This window comes from Drosophila busckii, chromosome X, assembly GCF_011750605.1.
Source record: "Drosophila busckii strain San Diego stock center, stock number 13000-0081.31 chromosome X, ASM1175060v1, whole genome shotgun sequence".
NCBI lineage: Eukaryota > Metazoa > Arthropoda > Insecta > Diptera > Drosophilidae > Drosophila > Drosophila busckii.
Window position 1 is genome coordinate 10,459,608 of NC_046608.1, and position 15,115 is coordinate 10,474,722.

The 15,115-nt window shown below is 38.4% G+C and overlaps 1 protein-coding gene across 2 annotated transcripts in view; it reads left to right on the forward strand.

Moving 5' to 3' along the window:
• LOC108606664 (mannosyl-oligosaccharide alpha-1,2-mannosidase IA) overlaps positions 1–15,115 on the forward strand; it is a 44,998-nt gene that overhangs the window by 2,680 nt on the left and 27,203 nt on the right. The window contains exon 1 of one of the 2 annotated variants that reach the window (XM_017996990.2): positions 12,689–13,553. The exons of the other annotated variant lie outside the window; for it this stretch is intronic. Within the exon in view, the coding sequence (XP_017852479.1) occupies positions 12,918–13,553 (636 nt within the window). The 5' untranslated portion in view covers positions 12,689–12,917. Of the gene's footprint in view, positions 1–12,688; positions 13,554–15,115 lie in introns of those variants that run through there. 2 annotated transcript variants of the gene reach the window in all.

The following is a 15,115-nucleotide window of genomic DNA, read 5'->3' on the forward strand; positions in this document are numbered from 1 at the left end:
CATAAGGTGCGCATATTTGTCGTTGCTTTAATTTGTTACTTTCACTTGATTGCTGCTTGTTTGTCTCTTTTTTATACGATTTTTTTTATTGTATTCCACTGACCCAGTAAATCTACTAGCAGCGCTAAATGTTAACGCAACAACAACAGCAGCAGCAGCAATAATTTCCTAAGCAACAAAAGCGAAATAATAATAGTAATAATAACAACAACAACAATGACAAAATGCCAGCGAAAAGTTTGCAAACGTTGCGGCAAAAGCAAAGAGAACGTTGACGTTGACGTTGACGCTGACGCTGACGTTTGTGTTTCGCTGCTTTTGCTTTTCTGCTATGCTATCCAAAAAGACGACCAAAAATAAATGTTTATTGAAACTGAAACGTTGACGCCGCTGCCTTGTGCTATAATTAATGAAAACACAACTTCTTGTAGCAAAAAACACAAGCACACACAAAAAAAAAAAAGGAAGCAATAATAATTGCTTGTTTGCTTTGTCTTTATCTTTATCTATGATAATTCTTATACACCCAAACAGAGAGACAGACAGTTCAGGTAGTAACTAATGCCTGGGAGCATTAGCTACAGTTTCGCTTTTCTCAAAGTATAACAAACGTATCACCCACTCCACACACCGCGCCGTGTAAACTAAAATACCGTTAATGGCCTTGGTTTGCGGTTTTATTACACAACAAACTGCTTATGGAGTTGAAGATCTTTTGCAATGTCGTCAAGCACGCACAGTGGCACCAAAACATTAGTCAAACTGTTGAAAAATATATTTATTCTGATTTAGATCTCTCTGTCTCTCTCGCAGCTCACAGGTGAATTGCTTGATTATCAACGCATTACAGCTAATTATAATTTACTGATCTACATATAAACAAATCAGTGTTGCTAATTTAACATTTTTTCAATTTGAAACTAATTAAATTCCAAACCGAATTTAGTTTTATCTAAGGCTTGTTGTTGTTGCAATTGCAACTATTTCTTTATTTATAAATATCAAGCTTTAATCTATTTATTATATTTTACTTGCAAAAATCAGTGCATTTGTTGACAAATTATTTTAATTATTATTTACAGCAATTAAATATTTTAGCGTAAACAAAATAAATAAGAATCTCAAAGTCATTAAAGTTGAACTCAACTTCCATTAGCAACTAAAAATTTTTGAATGCATATAAAACAATTAAAGAATTACAAACATTTGATTTATAAATTTCATAAATCATTGCAAACCACTTGAAACAACAATTCCAATTAGCAATATTCAATTCAAAAATCGAATTCGAATTCAATTAGCCATATATCGATTGGATATTTTCTTTATCTCTATATAGCGTATTATTGGCGGCATGCTATAGAGCACTCAGCGAAGCATTTAAATGTACATTAATAACTCACTTGGAAAGCCATTGAAATAATAATAATGCACTTAATATTACTATCAACAATGCTTTTGTTTTGTTTTTTATTTCAAGTTAACTTGAGCGGAAAATGTACATGACTGAGTATTTATTGTTTGTTTATAAACTAAGCGCAGTTTATTGTTTTAAGCACGCACGCAATTTTGAAACTTTTTTTTTTATTATTTTTTTTTTTGGGGGCTTGGGTTCATGGACTTTGGAGTGTTACGCATGCAAGTTGGGCAACGACTTTATTCTAGACTAGCAACTATGTGTACATGTAATTAGAGAGTTTCAGTTTGTCATCTATGAAACATATAACTGTCGCTGTTGCTGTCTCTGTCGCACGCTGTTGCCATTTAGTTGGCCAAGTGCGCGCGGGCTTGGCTTTCACAAATAGTACACAGCAATTTGTTGTTGTTGTTGTTGTTGGTTTTGTTGTTCGTGCCGAGCATAAAAATAAAAATACAGCTAAGAACAACAGCTAAAATTCCATGAAGCGAAGCGATGTATGTCAATAAGCAAAAAAGAAAAAAGCGACAACAAACATTCTAATGAAAAAAAAATTCAAATATATGTGTGTACAGCATGCAACAGACGTTTGCATTGTGGCATGTACTGTGTGCACATAAAATTTACAAAAATAAATTATTTATGAAAATAATGTAAACTATTTTCGAGCTGCTGACGCTGCTGACAAATTTAATGCCTGAGCACAAAAAATTGCTATAAAATTTTGTTTTATGCCATGCCATGCGTCAAAAATATTTAATATTTGTGTATTATGCTAAGCAGTATAATTGTTTATACAATGAACTTTGTTTATAGCAAATATCTTAGTCTAAATCTACAATTCTACGAGATATTTTGGTCTCTGACCCTTTGGTCCATTTGCTCAACCAAATTGCCGTTTGACCTTTTTCGCTTCCCTATTCCCTACAGCTTTCGCTCAAGTAAACACAACACACAAAATACCAAAAAAACAGAAAAATTATAACACGAATTTCTTTTTGTTTCTCGAAAGTCAAAGCCATAGAGTCATGTGTGTGTTGTTCGCCGCTGAGCGCCAACGATGCGTATGCGGCCAACTAAGCTCGCACGTTTCAATTCCAAGCCATTCCGCTGCGAAGCTTTTACCAGCAATAACAACTAGAAACGCCGCTGCAGCAAAAAGCTTTTGCCCAAGCACAACACGTTTTGGCGCCAAAAAACGCGCGCGCTGCCAACTTAATTTTGATATGTGGTTGGGGCAGAGTAGTGGGCAGCGCATATGTAAATAATGGGGTTAGTTAGCTATGGTGCAAAGCTTGCGAAAAAATTAAATTTAATTTAAAGTTAGCAGTTTATTATATGAGAAGTTAGTTAAGCAATGAAATTATTATTAAATTTAATTTAAAATAGGCAATTGATTGTAAAAAATGTATATTTTATAGGAAATTATGACTTGAATTCTTGAAAAAACTACTATAAAATATATATGAACAAAAATATATTGTAACGTTTAATTTAAAGTGCAAACCTATTGCATATATAATGCCAAAAAATAAATAAAAAATTTATATAAATATATTTAAAACTTATAGTACAAACCTATTGCAGAATATAATACCAAAAAAAAAAAAAAGAAATACACTTTGATAAATAAATTATGCAAGGAATTAAATTAAATGAAATGTATTCAATTTTAAAGTTCTAAAAATCTCAATTTTAAATATTGCAAATGTTTCAATGCAGTGAATTTGAATTTTTAAGACATGAAACTTAAAGCTAATGAATTAGTTCGTTGATTGATTTCAAATTTAATGCTTAGGTTAGAGTATTGCTAATTCGTTGCGTCTGGTTTTGCGTCTGTAGCTTTGAGTTTGCTGCTTCGGCAACGCATCGCATTCGAACTCGTTGGCGAACTCGCCTCTCGACTTGCCAATCCGAATCGTCTAACGCTCGTGCGTGTGTATGCTGCTCGTCTCTGCGTGCAGCGCAGTCCAACCCGACCCCAAGCAGTGTTATCGGCATGCTGCCGACGATGTTCAAACGGTTCAAAGCGGCGCCGTATGAGGACCATTGCTGCTGCTGCTGCTTGGGCCAGGCCAGGCCAGGCCGGTTGGTTGCTTCGTAGTCGCAGTCGGTAGCGTCGTTGTCGTCTGTCTGCATCGCCTGCTGTGTGTGTGTGTGTGTGTGCGTGTGGCGCTTCTTGTGTTGATGTTTTGCTCTGGCGTGTTTAATGTCTCGTCTGCGCTGGTGGCGTCAACTCCACGCAACTCTTGAACGCGCGCGCGCTCGCAACAACTCGCCTCGCAATTTCTGTTTTCTGTGTGTTGGTCGGAAGCACAAGCGACTTTTTCAGCTACCACTTTGTTGTGGCAGCAACAGCAGCAGCAGCAGCAGCATCGTGTTCAAGGCTACCTGCAGCAGAGCCAACTTCCTGCAGCAGCAGCAGCAGCAACACCTGAAGCAGAGCAGCAACCAAATTCTATTAGCAAGCTCTTTGCTCTGACTTTTTGCAGCTTACGCCCGTTTATGCACCTATATAGTGCATATAGTATTTGTTTTTTTGCTTTATTTTTTGTGAGTGCGCGCGTAAATAAACAATAAACAATGCGTTGAAACAGGAATCGAGCCCCAGCGACACCGACACCGACACCGCGGGCTGCCGCACTGGCTCGCTCTGCATTGTGCGGCGCGTAGATTCAATTGTGGCTGCCACATTGCTGCAGCCAGCCAAGCGCCTGCAGCTAGGCCACTCCGGAAGCCAAAGTGCAATGTGTGTGAATGACGCCATTTTAGGTTGTTGCTTTTAATTTCGCTCGTTTTTTTTCCTTCTTCATGTTTTGTCTTGTTTGCTTTTTATATTAACAGTGCATAGGACGCGTTGTGACTACAAAATATTTACAGTTAACTGCGAATTGAATGTTGAGCGAACGTTTTCGAGCCTGAGTTTGATTGAGTAAATGCTTGAAATTAGTTTTGTGCTTTGTTAAAATGCAATGTTAACTAAGACACATTAATAGTTAAGCTTGTTGCAATGTGAATTTTGCAGCTTGTTGCCAAATTTTTATTTTTTAGTACAAATATTCGACAACGATTGAGTTTAGAATTCGTTGCTTTGTTTTGCAATTTTTAAAAATTTAGCAACTATTAAAAATAAATAATGAGTTGCAATCTTTTTAATAGACTCGTTACTTTTAATTTGTATACGCTTGATAGACATTTGCATTTGAATTTAAAGCTTTTGCGCATTTCCCCAAGGTGCTAAAAATTATGAGAAAAAAAGTTTATAAATTATGAAAATATGAAAGCGCACAAAATATAAAATATATATATAAAGTCAGCCTTACTTTGCACTCCCCTGGGCAGGGATGGCTGGGCTGGGCTGGGGGGGTGTGGCAAACTAAAATCAAAAAAGCGCACAGCAGGCGGCAGTAGCGAGAAATAAAAAATATAAAACGAATTTTATACAAAAATAGAAGAGCTAGAAATTTGCGCATAGAATAAATCACAGTTGTAGCTAGAGCGGGTTACACACACACACAGCCACACACACACACACACATACACATGGATAATAACGCATAATGCGTCATTTTTCACTTGGGGCAACATAATAACAAGACTTGGAATGCTCAACAAGAGATGCTGCAATCGTAGCCGTGTAAAGATGTAAAGATGAAGCGCAAGCTGAACTGAAGCCAATGAAAAACAACAAAATATGAAAAGAAGGAAAACCAAGCTGAAAAGCCCAGTCGAGGCTTATGGCCTTCGCTGCCAACAACACATCCTTTGCCCACATCCTGTTGCCAAAGAGAGTGCGAAAGAGAGAGCGAGAGAGCGCGTAGACAAAAAGCGTATCATGTCTGCCAATCCAATGTGCCAGTCACACACACACACACACACACACACATTGCACTGTATGTCATTTTATATGACTACAAGTATGTGTGTGTGTGTGTGTGTGTGTGTGTGTCTGTTTATAGGCAACTCGAGTGCACTTAAGCGCTCGGAGTAAGCCTGAGCCTGAGCCATTGCACTATGGAGCTTTTTATAGCACAATTTGATATAGATTAATAGTTAGCAAAGTACGCAAGCTATGAGGCCTTTTTGCTAGTAATAAATACGCATAGATTTATGCTGACATAAAAAGAGGCGTGGCTGCACATTTTTATAAAAAAAACTATGTTTTTTAGCAGTTGACAGCCTGAAATGTATGAAATTTAAACTGATCTAGTTCACTTATGTTAAGCTTACAGACGCTGCTTAACAGTTTATGTTAAAAGTTTTGCTTGAGCGTTTGTTCAGGCTGTTAAAAGCTTCAAACGCTTGATAGTCAATATCATAGCCATAGCTATATAGATATGTATCTATAATGTATTATAGCTGTCAACAATCAAGTTTAGCGCAAACATTTTTTAATTTTTGCCACAATCTTTTACATAAAGCTCCATAGTGCGCGTATGCAACAAATGCATGTCTCTTGTTCGCTGCTCAGTTACGTCTTTACGTGCGCTATCTTTATCAACAATAACAACGACAACAACAATAGCATATAGCTTCAACAATCTTGGGTAGTTTCTAAAATCTGTAAGCTAAGCAAAGCAAAAGACTTGCAGCATAAAAAGTTGCAAGTTCAATTTGCTACTAAGTTTTAGTATTATAATTTACATTTATAAATTTTGAATTCGCAAGTCTTGCTAAGGCTCAAGACTAAGCTTAACTTATGCATATTTTGGCTGCACGATCAATACACAAAGTTGAAAATTAATGCATCTATGCTTTGCCTAAAATAATAAATTTCTTGTACAAATTCTTAGCACACAACTAAAAACCCATTCATACTAAATTGTAAACTTTACAAGCAACCCATTAGCATTAGAAAAAAGCCAACACACACACACACACACACGTCTATATAAACTGTTTGTTGACTGTCTTTGACCTGATGCACAACCTTTTTAGCCCCAAGTGTCTCAAAACTATAAAGATAAAAACATGGCACATCTCTCGCTCTCTCTCTCTCTCTCGACTTGACTCGACTGTAGCTATCTATATATAAAAATATATATGTTTACTGCCTTGTGCGCTGCCTTGTGGCTGAGGACTTTTGGTTTTGACACGTTTGATTTGATGTCAAGACACCGAAAAATTTACATTTATTGTTGTTGCTGTTTTTGGCTCGAGTCTGTGGCTCTGGCTGCGGCTCTGTAGCTGTCGTTGTGTTTTTTGTGTGGTTTTGGTCTTACAAGCCTTTTGCATTTTATTGAGTGGAAGTCTTGTGGCTGTAAGCTGTGATATCGACTGCGACTTATGGTCACGTTATTAATAATTCATTGCGCTTTTCCACGCCTGTTTTTCTTACGTTTGTGTTGTTGCCTGTCGACTCATAATTCTTTTGGCTGTGCCGCAAAGTATGCAACGCTAAAATAAGCAAACAGCAAAAAACAAAAAAACAAACAAATAAAATAACATAAAAACAAATACAAACATATACCTGGCAATTTATCAGCGCCTTTTTTTTTTTAGTTGCGCTGCGACGATTTCCAATTTTTTTTTTTACAAACTTTTGTCGCACAAGCGCTGCCGCCTGTCTGTGTGTGTGTGTGTGTTGTTTAATTTATATGTATATGTTGCAACTGTACAAAAGGAAAAATTATTTGCTGACTTTTTGACCAACACGTTGCGGTATTTTCCTTTTATAGTTTTCCTTTGACTTCATGTTGCATTTTAATTGCCAAAGCTCGTATTGTGCTGTGTGCTATATATTTTTAGAAATGTCATCAGCTGTGGTCTCGAATCGATTTACTCAAAGCCGCTCACATATAAAAACAAACGTAATTGATAGAAAATAATAAAAATGCAGCAAATTGCAAAGATGCGCTAAAAAGTAGGCAACAGTTGCAGTCTAGTCTATAAAATTGAATTACAGCAATTTTTGTATTACAGACAAATGCACTTGCAATTAGTTGCAGCTGCAGCTTAAATTACATACTCAAAAATTCAATTCAGTTGCACAGTAATATCTTTGGAGCTATTTTTAGTTAGCCTCTGAACCGAACCAGGCCATAACCCCAGACTTGGGTAATAAGATACTTGGAAAACTGAGCCAGAGGTTGAGCGTAATTGTTTGCGCTGCCAGCTTCTTCCAAGAAATCGTTGAGCAAGTAATAATAAATTTGTATGTCAAAAATAATTGGCTGCATTTTAATTAACACAAAAGTGAAAAGTGAGCCATGCCCTGAGTCGTTGCTTACATCTATGATAAAGTGCGTATTTTATTAAAAAAAAAGCTGAATGCATTGTTCGCTGCCAACAAATATATGAACAATAATGTTAAAGCTGAGCACAGAGTGTTGTGTGTTGTGTGCTCTGTTGTGAAAATAAATAAAAGCATGCCCAGAATGCTGTAGCTAGGGCAACAAAACAACGTTAGAACGTACTTAACTGGTATACAAAGCATTGTTGTTGAAGCTGCTGCTGCCAGCACATTGTAAAATGTGAAATCCAAACTAATGAAATGCGTTTCATATTGACAACAAGAGTTACAAGCTGCAGCTTTTGTCCAACAAATTCAAGCAGCTTGCTGCTCTAATACATGTCAGGCATATTATAGAGCGGACATGCACCTGTTTGTACCAATTGAAATGCAAATGCAACACTCGACAGCAAAGTCTTTGGCCACAAGCAATTGGCTTGCGATGCGAAGAGTGTTGCGCATTTGTTTTGTATTTGCTGCTGCGGCTGCTGCTGCTGCTGGTTTTAGCCTTGAGCTTTGTGCCATTGACAGTGACTAATTAAAATCGCGCCAGCTCGCTTGCTCTCTCACACGCTTTGTTTTTGTATTTAGTGTGTGTGGCTTCTTTTTTGTTTTTGCGCTATCGATTGCGATTCGAAAGCGCAGCGCGTTTCCTTGTGACCTTTGGTCAAGGCAACTCAAGCAGGAGGAGGCTGGCTGGTAACTCGATAATCAAATAGCCGCCGCATTAAGTGTTGTATTTGCATAAGACGACAGACATTATTACGTATACGCCTCGTTATGCAATTTGCCATTGCCAATGCCATGGCCATTGCAGCCGCCGCTGTCGCGTTTATGGCTTAATTAAGAATCAATTCGCTGGCGCATAATAAATTAACGCGCTTAACCAAGCACAAAATGATTATGCGGCGCTGCTGCTGCTGCTGCAACTGACGCATTAACAATAACAATAATAACAATATACAAATGTTAGCTGTGTGTCTGTGTGTGTGTGTGTGTGTGTGTGTGGCGCCTCTCTCTAGCATTATTTAGACATTTGCAGCTGCAGCTGCAACATCTGCAATTTTTTTTTGCTTTTGTTTTTGTGTTACGTTTTTGGGCAAATGCCAAGGTTAACTGCATTGCTTTTAGTCCTTGACAGTCACTCCATCAGCAGCAGCAGCAGTCAGTCAGTCAGTCACTCAGTCTGTCACTCAGTCTTTGCTATCTATCTATAAACAGACATATTATGCATACGTAGCATGCACGTTTAGCTTGTGTGTTAATTTCTGTTGCAATTTCAATAGAGCCTAACTAAATCAACAAGACGACAGCCGAATGTTGTAGCTGTGTGTGTTGTCCTTGCATCCTCTAATTAGTAAAGCTGCTGCGCGCTCTCTAGTGGCGCCCCCTTTGAGCTCTTAGCACTAATCTTGGCTAGCGACGCAGCCGAGTTCAAAAGACGAAAATATAATGAGTCCCAAGTTGCTGTCAATACGGGCAAAGTGGCGTAAGCAAACAGAAAATGTCAAGTAAACGGCATTGCGTAGACATTTGATTAACTATTTAATAATTATGCAAACAGCAACAACAACAAAAGTGTAGCTTAAGTTATAATTGTTTTTTTAATGTTAAGCAGCAAAAGTAAAGCTTAGCTGAATTTTGGCTGCAAATTTGTATTTTTATGATTATTTATTTTCATTGTTTCACTGTCGTATCAAATTAATGACTTTTACTTGAGTGATTGCTTGATGCGGCTTCATCAATAGTTTAATTATGCATTAATCAAGAATAATGACGAAACATGTGTGTTGATAAATTGAACGAACTGAACGCAAGTATTTGTTGATTTATTAAGCGTATGCTACGACTATGAAATACACTTTGCTGCACTCAATTAATGCTAAGCAATAATTTGCATGCTAAGCACAAAATTTTAAGCAGCCAGCGCCCCACTTGGCAGTTTATTAATTGACCAATTAAAATTTCTGCATAACAATTATAAAGCACATTGCGCCATGGTGTGATGCTTGAGTGAAAATATTTGTCTCGAACGTGTTGAAAGTAAATTTTATTACGTATACGCCGCGTTGCAATTAAATGGCGCATGCACAAAACTGTGCTATGCGAAAATTTGCAATTTACTTTGTGCAAATTTCATAAACTTTTGCCAGCGGTCAATGTAACCACTCCCTGCCGCCCACCCGCCCGCACACTGCGTCTCGCATCCATTAGACATTTCAGCCTGCAATTGTGGCAACTTATTCTTGTCGCTTGTTGCATAGTTGGGCCATCAACTCGTTGTGTGCGCATAGACACAATGTATAGGGGGGAGGGGTGGGGCATAGCTGAGGCACATTGCTCGGCATGTCTTGTAATGCAATCTGTTTGCTGGTCTGCCGCCTTGAGGCCTTGGCGGAGGCAAAACGCTGGCGCAAAAAGCTGTTGAAAATAATTACACGAAAGTCAGCGCAATTTTCAGAGCTCTGCGCTTCAGTCTTCTGCTGCCAGATTATTAATGGATAGCACTAAAGTGAGGCAAAAATAATAACTACACACACTACTAAATGCATTGGCTATTGTCCTGGCGCCTGTGAATTGTGCTAAAGCTAAGTGAAAGCAATGACAGGCAGCCTAAGTGATTCGCATAAGTAAAATGCTATAAATGGAAGTGAATGATTTGTGCAAATAATTAAAGTAACGTAGATTTTTTGCCATTTTGTCTAGTTAAATTACTAGGCTAGAAGTTGACAATAGTTCCAGTTATTTCTCATTGAATACAAATTACACTGAATATTTAAATTCGAAATAGAGTTTCAAGTCTTAAACTGTTTTGCCAATTTATTTATATATTTATTTAAGCTCAACTATGGACAGTCGACGATAAAAGAAAATGATTACAAAAAATATTTAAAATTAAATTTAAAAAGTATTTAAAATTATGTTATGTTTTTAGATTTGATAAACTTATTGATTGGGAGTGTTAAACAGACCCAACAACAACCCAAAAACCCAAACAGGTCTGGGTTTGTGTTAAATAATCTTTTATTAAAATAAATCTTATTAGCAATACAAAATATAGCTAAATAGTTAAACAATCTTTTATTAAAATAAATCTTATTAGCAATACAAAATAGTTGTTAGCAGAGTTGAAGTCTTAAATTATGTTGCCAGTTATTTCTATTAGCAATACATAAAGTAGTAAGCGCGTTGCTCTATTTGCATGCAACTTAAAACAGTGCGTACTATAAATAAAAAATGTATTAAATATATCACTAAATGCTGCATTTTCGTCATTGCAATTTGTCTAGGCTAGGCACAAAAATCAATTAGCAGCGGTCCCATCATTAATGCCAGCGATGTGTAGCGCAAAAAGCAAAGCCAACCAACCTAAACGATAATCCAATTCCGAGCTCTAGCTACCTCGTTTTTCCTTTTAGGCTTAGCCGTTTGCCAGCGCCGCCGCGACTATTTTTCCTTTTTTTCTTCTTTTTTAATTTTCATGGCATCTGCACACGCGCCACAATTTTTGGTTACGGGTTATCGTAGTCGGATTTCTCTGGCTTTGCAATCTTTGCTATTGGCATGGAAAGGCTTTGACACGCACAGATACACACACACAGGCACACACACACACACGCATACATACGCGTTCGTTCGTTCGCTGAGGCTATAAAGAAATTCATTTAATTGCATATTAACGCTTCTTGTTGTGCTGTTCGCTTGCCGAAATATTTTGGGGCATATGACGTAGATGTCAAATAACTGCCACACACACACACACATACATATACACACGCCCCAATAGCAATCTTTAGCTCACTTTTTGTTGCGCCCCATTGTCCGTCAACAGTTCAACAGTCTTTCTCACGTTCTTCACCCGTTCACACTGTTCAGAGTTTCGTTTTTATTAGTTTATTTTCTTCGGCGTCGTAGTTTTTTTTCGTTTGCTGCGTGCGCTTCTATTTATTTCAATTAATGAAGCTGCGTCTTTGTCGTTTAATTAATTTGAAAGCAAGAGCTCTTAACAGCAGCAGCGCATAGGCATAGTTACAAAATACCCTATAAATTATAAAAATGATTAATTGTATATAATAAAATTGTATACATTTCATTTGTCAAACGTGCGTTAAATTCAAATTTACATAGCGTTATGTAATGTTAAGCTAACAGTTGAACTCTTATACGCTGCTAACAGCACTGCACTTAACATGATAATGCAAATGTTATAGCTGCATTGCTGCTATGTTATGTTAAGCTAACATATTGCAAGTGCAGCAATGCAGCTGCTGTTAAAGTTAGCAGCACAGTGTGTGCAATTCAATTTAAACAGGGTATTTTTTAGTCGCTCAGCTAAAAGTGTTTGCTGGTTTTGATTGCTGTTAGCTTTGAAAATTGACGCTGGCTGCTGTTGCGTTGCGCTGCTTAAAGAGTTGCGTTGCCAATTGAGGCAGTGTTAAGGGCTGCTATATATGAGTGTGTGTGTGTGTGTTTGTGTTGGTGTGTATATTAACGGATTACATTTTCAATTCAGCATTTCAATTAGCAATAATTTGTATCAAATTGGTTTGCATGCCAAAAGCGATTAGAACGTTGGATTAAATGCTTAAAGTGCCAAAATTAGAACTAAATAGCTTAGTTAACGAACAAATTGCAGCGCAATAAAATAAATAAATATATTTGCTTTGCTTACGCGCTAACAATACAAAAGCAACAAACTTTATTAAGTGCAACAGCAAAGGCAATCAAAGTTAAATATCAATCCAAAGGCGCAACTGCAACGGGATAGGAAAACAAAAGGCGCGGATAACAAAACTGTAAGCAACGCAGCAATGCAAATGAGCTTGGCGCAGCGCGCAGCTGCGACAGCTTCGCCGTCAACGGGAGCAACAGCAGCAGCAGCGCCGGCGCCAAGGTGAACGAGCAAGAGCAAGAGCAAGAGAGCGAGAGCGAAAGCGAGAGCGCAACGGCAAAAGCAGCAGCAGCGACAGCAGCCGCAGCAGCAGCAGCAGCTGATGCTGTGTGTGAGGAGCGCTGCTGCATTCGAGTTTTAGCAGCGAAACGCAGCAGACGTGCGACGACGGCTGAGCGCTAGCCGATAGCGAAAACAAAAGCAAAGCAAAGGCGAAAGCGAAAACAAAAACAAATGCGTAGCGAGTCGCAAGTGCAGTGCGTGTGATAAGAAACGAAAACAATTGCAAAACAATAACAAAGCTTAAACAAAACGTACACATGTGAATCGTAATTCGGTAATCGGTAATCGGTAATCGGTTAATCTCGATCGTCAAAATGTGCAGCAGAAAATGCTTTCGCATGCCCACACTCATCATCTGCGGCGTTGTGCTGACCATTGTCCTGGTCTGCATCACGGGCATCACACTAACCAACAGCATCAACATATCGAACATTGTCAAGCTGCGCGAGAAGGTTGCCAGCGATTCGGCTGCCGCCAATGGCGGCCACCAGGCGGCGCAGACGCGCGCCGCTCTGGTGGAGCAACAGTACTCGACGCTGCAGACGCATCATCTGTCCAAAAGCGATCTGAACTACATATCGGCGGCAACGCATCCCAAGAACTTGCAGCGTCTGCTCGCCGCGCAGCCCACAGCGCCGCAGCCCACACAGCAGCCCAACAAAATTGTTATCGAAATTGGACTGCGCGGCAGCAGCGTTGGCCACACTGATGATAATCTAAATGTGATGCCCTTGCCGCATATGCTGCAAGCTGCTCAGGCGCTAATCGAGGAAGGCAATGTCGACTCCATATCGCTGCCAGCTGCAGCGGCACTCAAAGCAACAACAACAACCACCAGAGCAACAACAACAACAACAACAACGACAACAACTACAGCTGCGCCTCCCATCAGCATCGCTGATCACAATCCCGCGGTCATTGAATTCGATCGTCGCGAGCATGTCAAACAGGTAACTGTAAATAACTGGCCACACCCCCACATGGGGCACATGGGGCACATGGGTGGGAGGCTGGCTACATTGTTTAGCGCCCAAGCCTTGTTGATGATTTCCCCATTCGCAGCTGCTGCACAATTTGCAAATTGAAATTACAGCCGCCCGCCCAGCATTTTTCACAAAGTTAATTTCATTTCTATTTATCCAACAGTCGCAGCTTTTGTCTGTCGCACTTTTGTCTATCGGGGCATGCATATATTATTTGTTGTATCGCTAATCATCGATGCATTGTCATGTCAGTGGAAATGAAAAACAACAACAAACAATTGCATACAATTTTGAAGTGAAAAGCTTACAAATTGCATACAATACACATACGCCCCATGCGCCCGCTACACACAATAAATAATGCTCATGCTTACGCTTAACTTCGTTTTTAGTATAAGTTCAATAAGTTTAAGCCACAACCGGTTTAAAGCTTGAGAACACAAATTAATTTGCAATGCAGTAATTGGAATTCATATTTTACAATTGGCTTGTGCTTGGTTAGGCAAAGGCTTAAAAAGAACTCGGAATTATGCAACGCTAATGCTGCAAATAATATTTGCAAACAATTAAAATTTGCAGAGGCTGCAGAAATTATTTTACAGCTTTAAATGGAATTAATTAGTTTACAATATCAAATATCAAATATTATTTGTATATTGCAAACTGCATTTATTTGTTGCAAACTGTGCCTGTAGCTTAAACTAGAATTTATTTATATTTATTTAAATGCAATGCAGTTAAGCTCTAAGCTGTTGTAAAATGTTTTTATATTTATTTACTAGTGCATTAGGAAAAGAAAATATGCGTTGCTGATAATTTTTATTACCAACTGCCTCTCTCACTCTCCCAGTTGCTCTCTCTCTCTCTCTCTCTCTCTCTCTCTCTCTCTCTTTGGGCAACTGATTACAATAATTAATGAGCTAGAAAAACTTGTAAATTGCCAGCAATTTTTTATTGCTTTGGTTGCTTAGCCCAAATGCAAGCGCTGAGAGACAAATTAAGTCAAGTTGGTAGTTAGTTTACAATTAGTAACATTGCAACTCGCGCTCTCTCTCTCTCTCGCTCTCTGCGGGGGTCATGCTAAAGTTCATTGCAATATTTGTTGCGCTTTTGCAATTTCAAATGCAAAGTGAACGTAGCAAATGTGAGTTAAACGCAAGTTGCGCGCTCAGCCAATTTATTTATAAACAAAAAGCTGTTATAAATGCATTAAAAGTTACCACAAATACTTTGCAGTCGAACGAAAGTTTATAAGGCTTTTAAAAAAATATTTTATTTTTTATACTTTTTTTTATTTTCTTGTGCGCAGTGCATTGTGTGTTTGCCTCAAGTGAATGCTGCTGAATGTTTAATGCTGCACACACACACGCACACACACACAGAGCTTGATGCTGACAAGCATCTTTCAGTTTGTCAGTCAGTCAGTTAGTCAGTTGGTGCAAAAGCCAGCGCTAAGCCAATTAACTTGGCAAAAACGTATTCCGTGTGAAATTAATTACTTGATATTTAATGTATGTGCTTATGTGGTT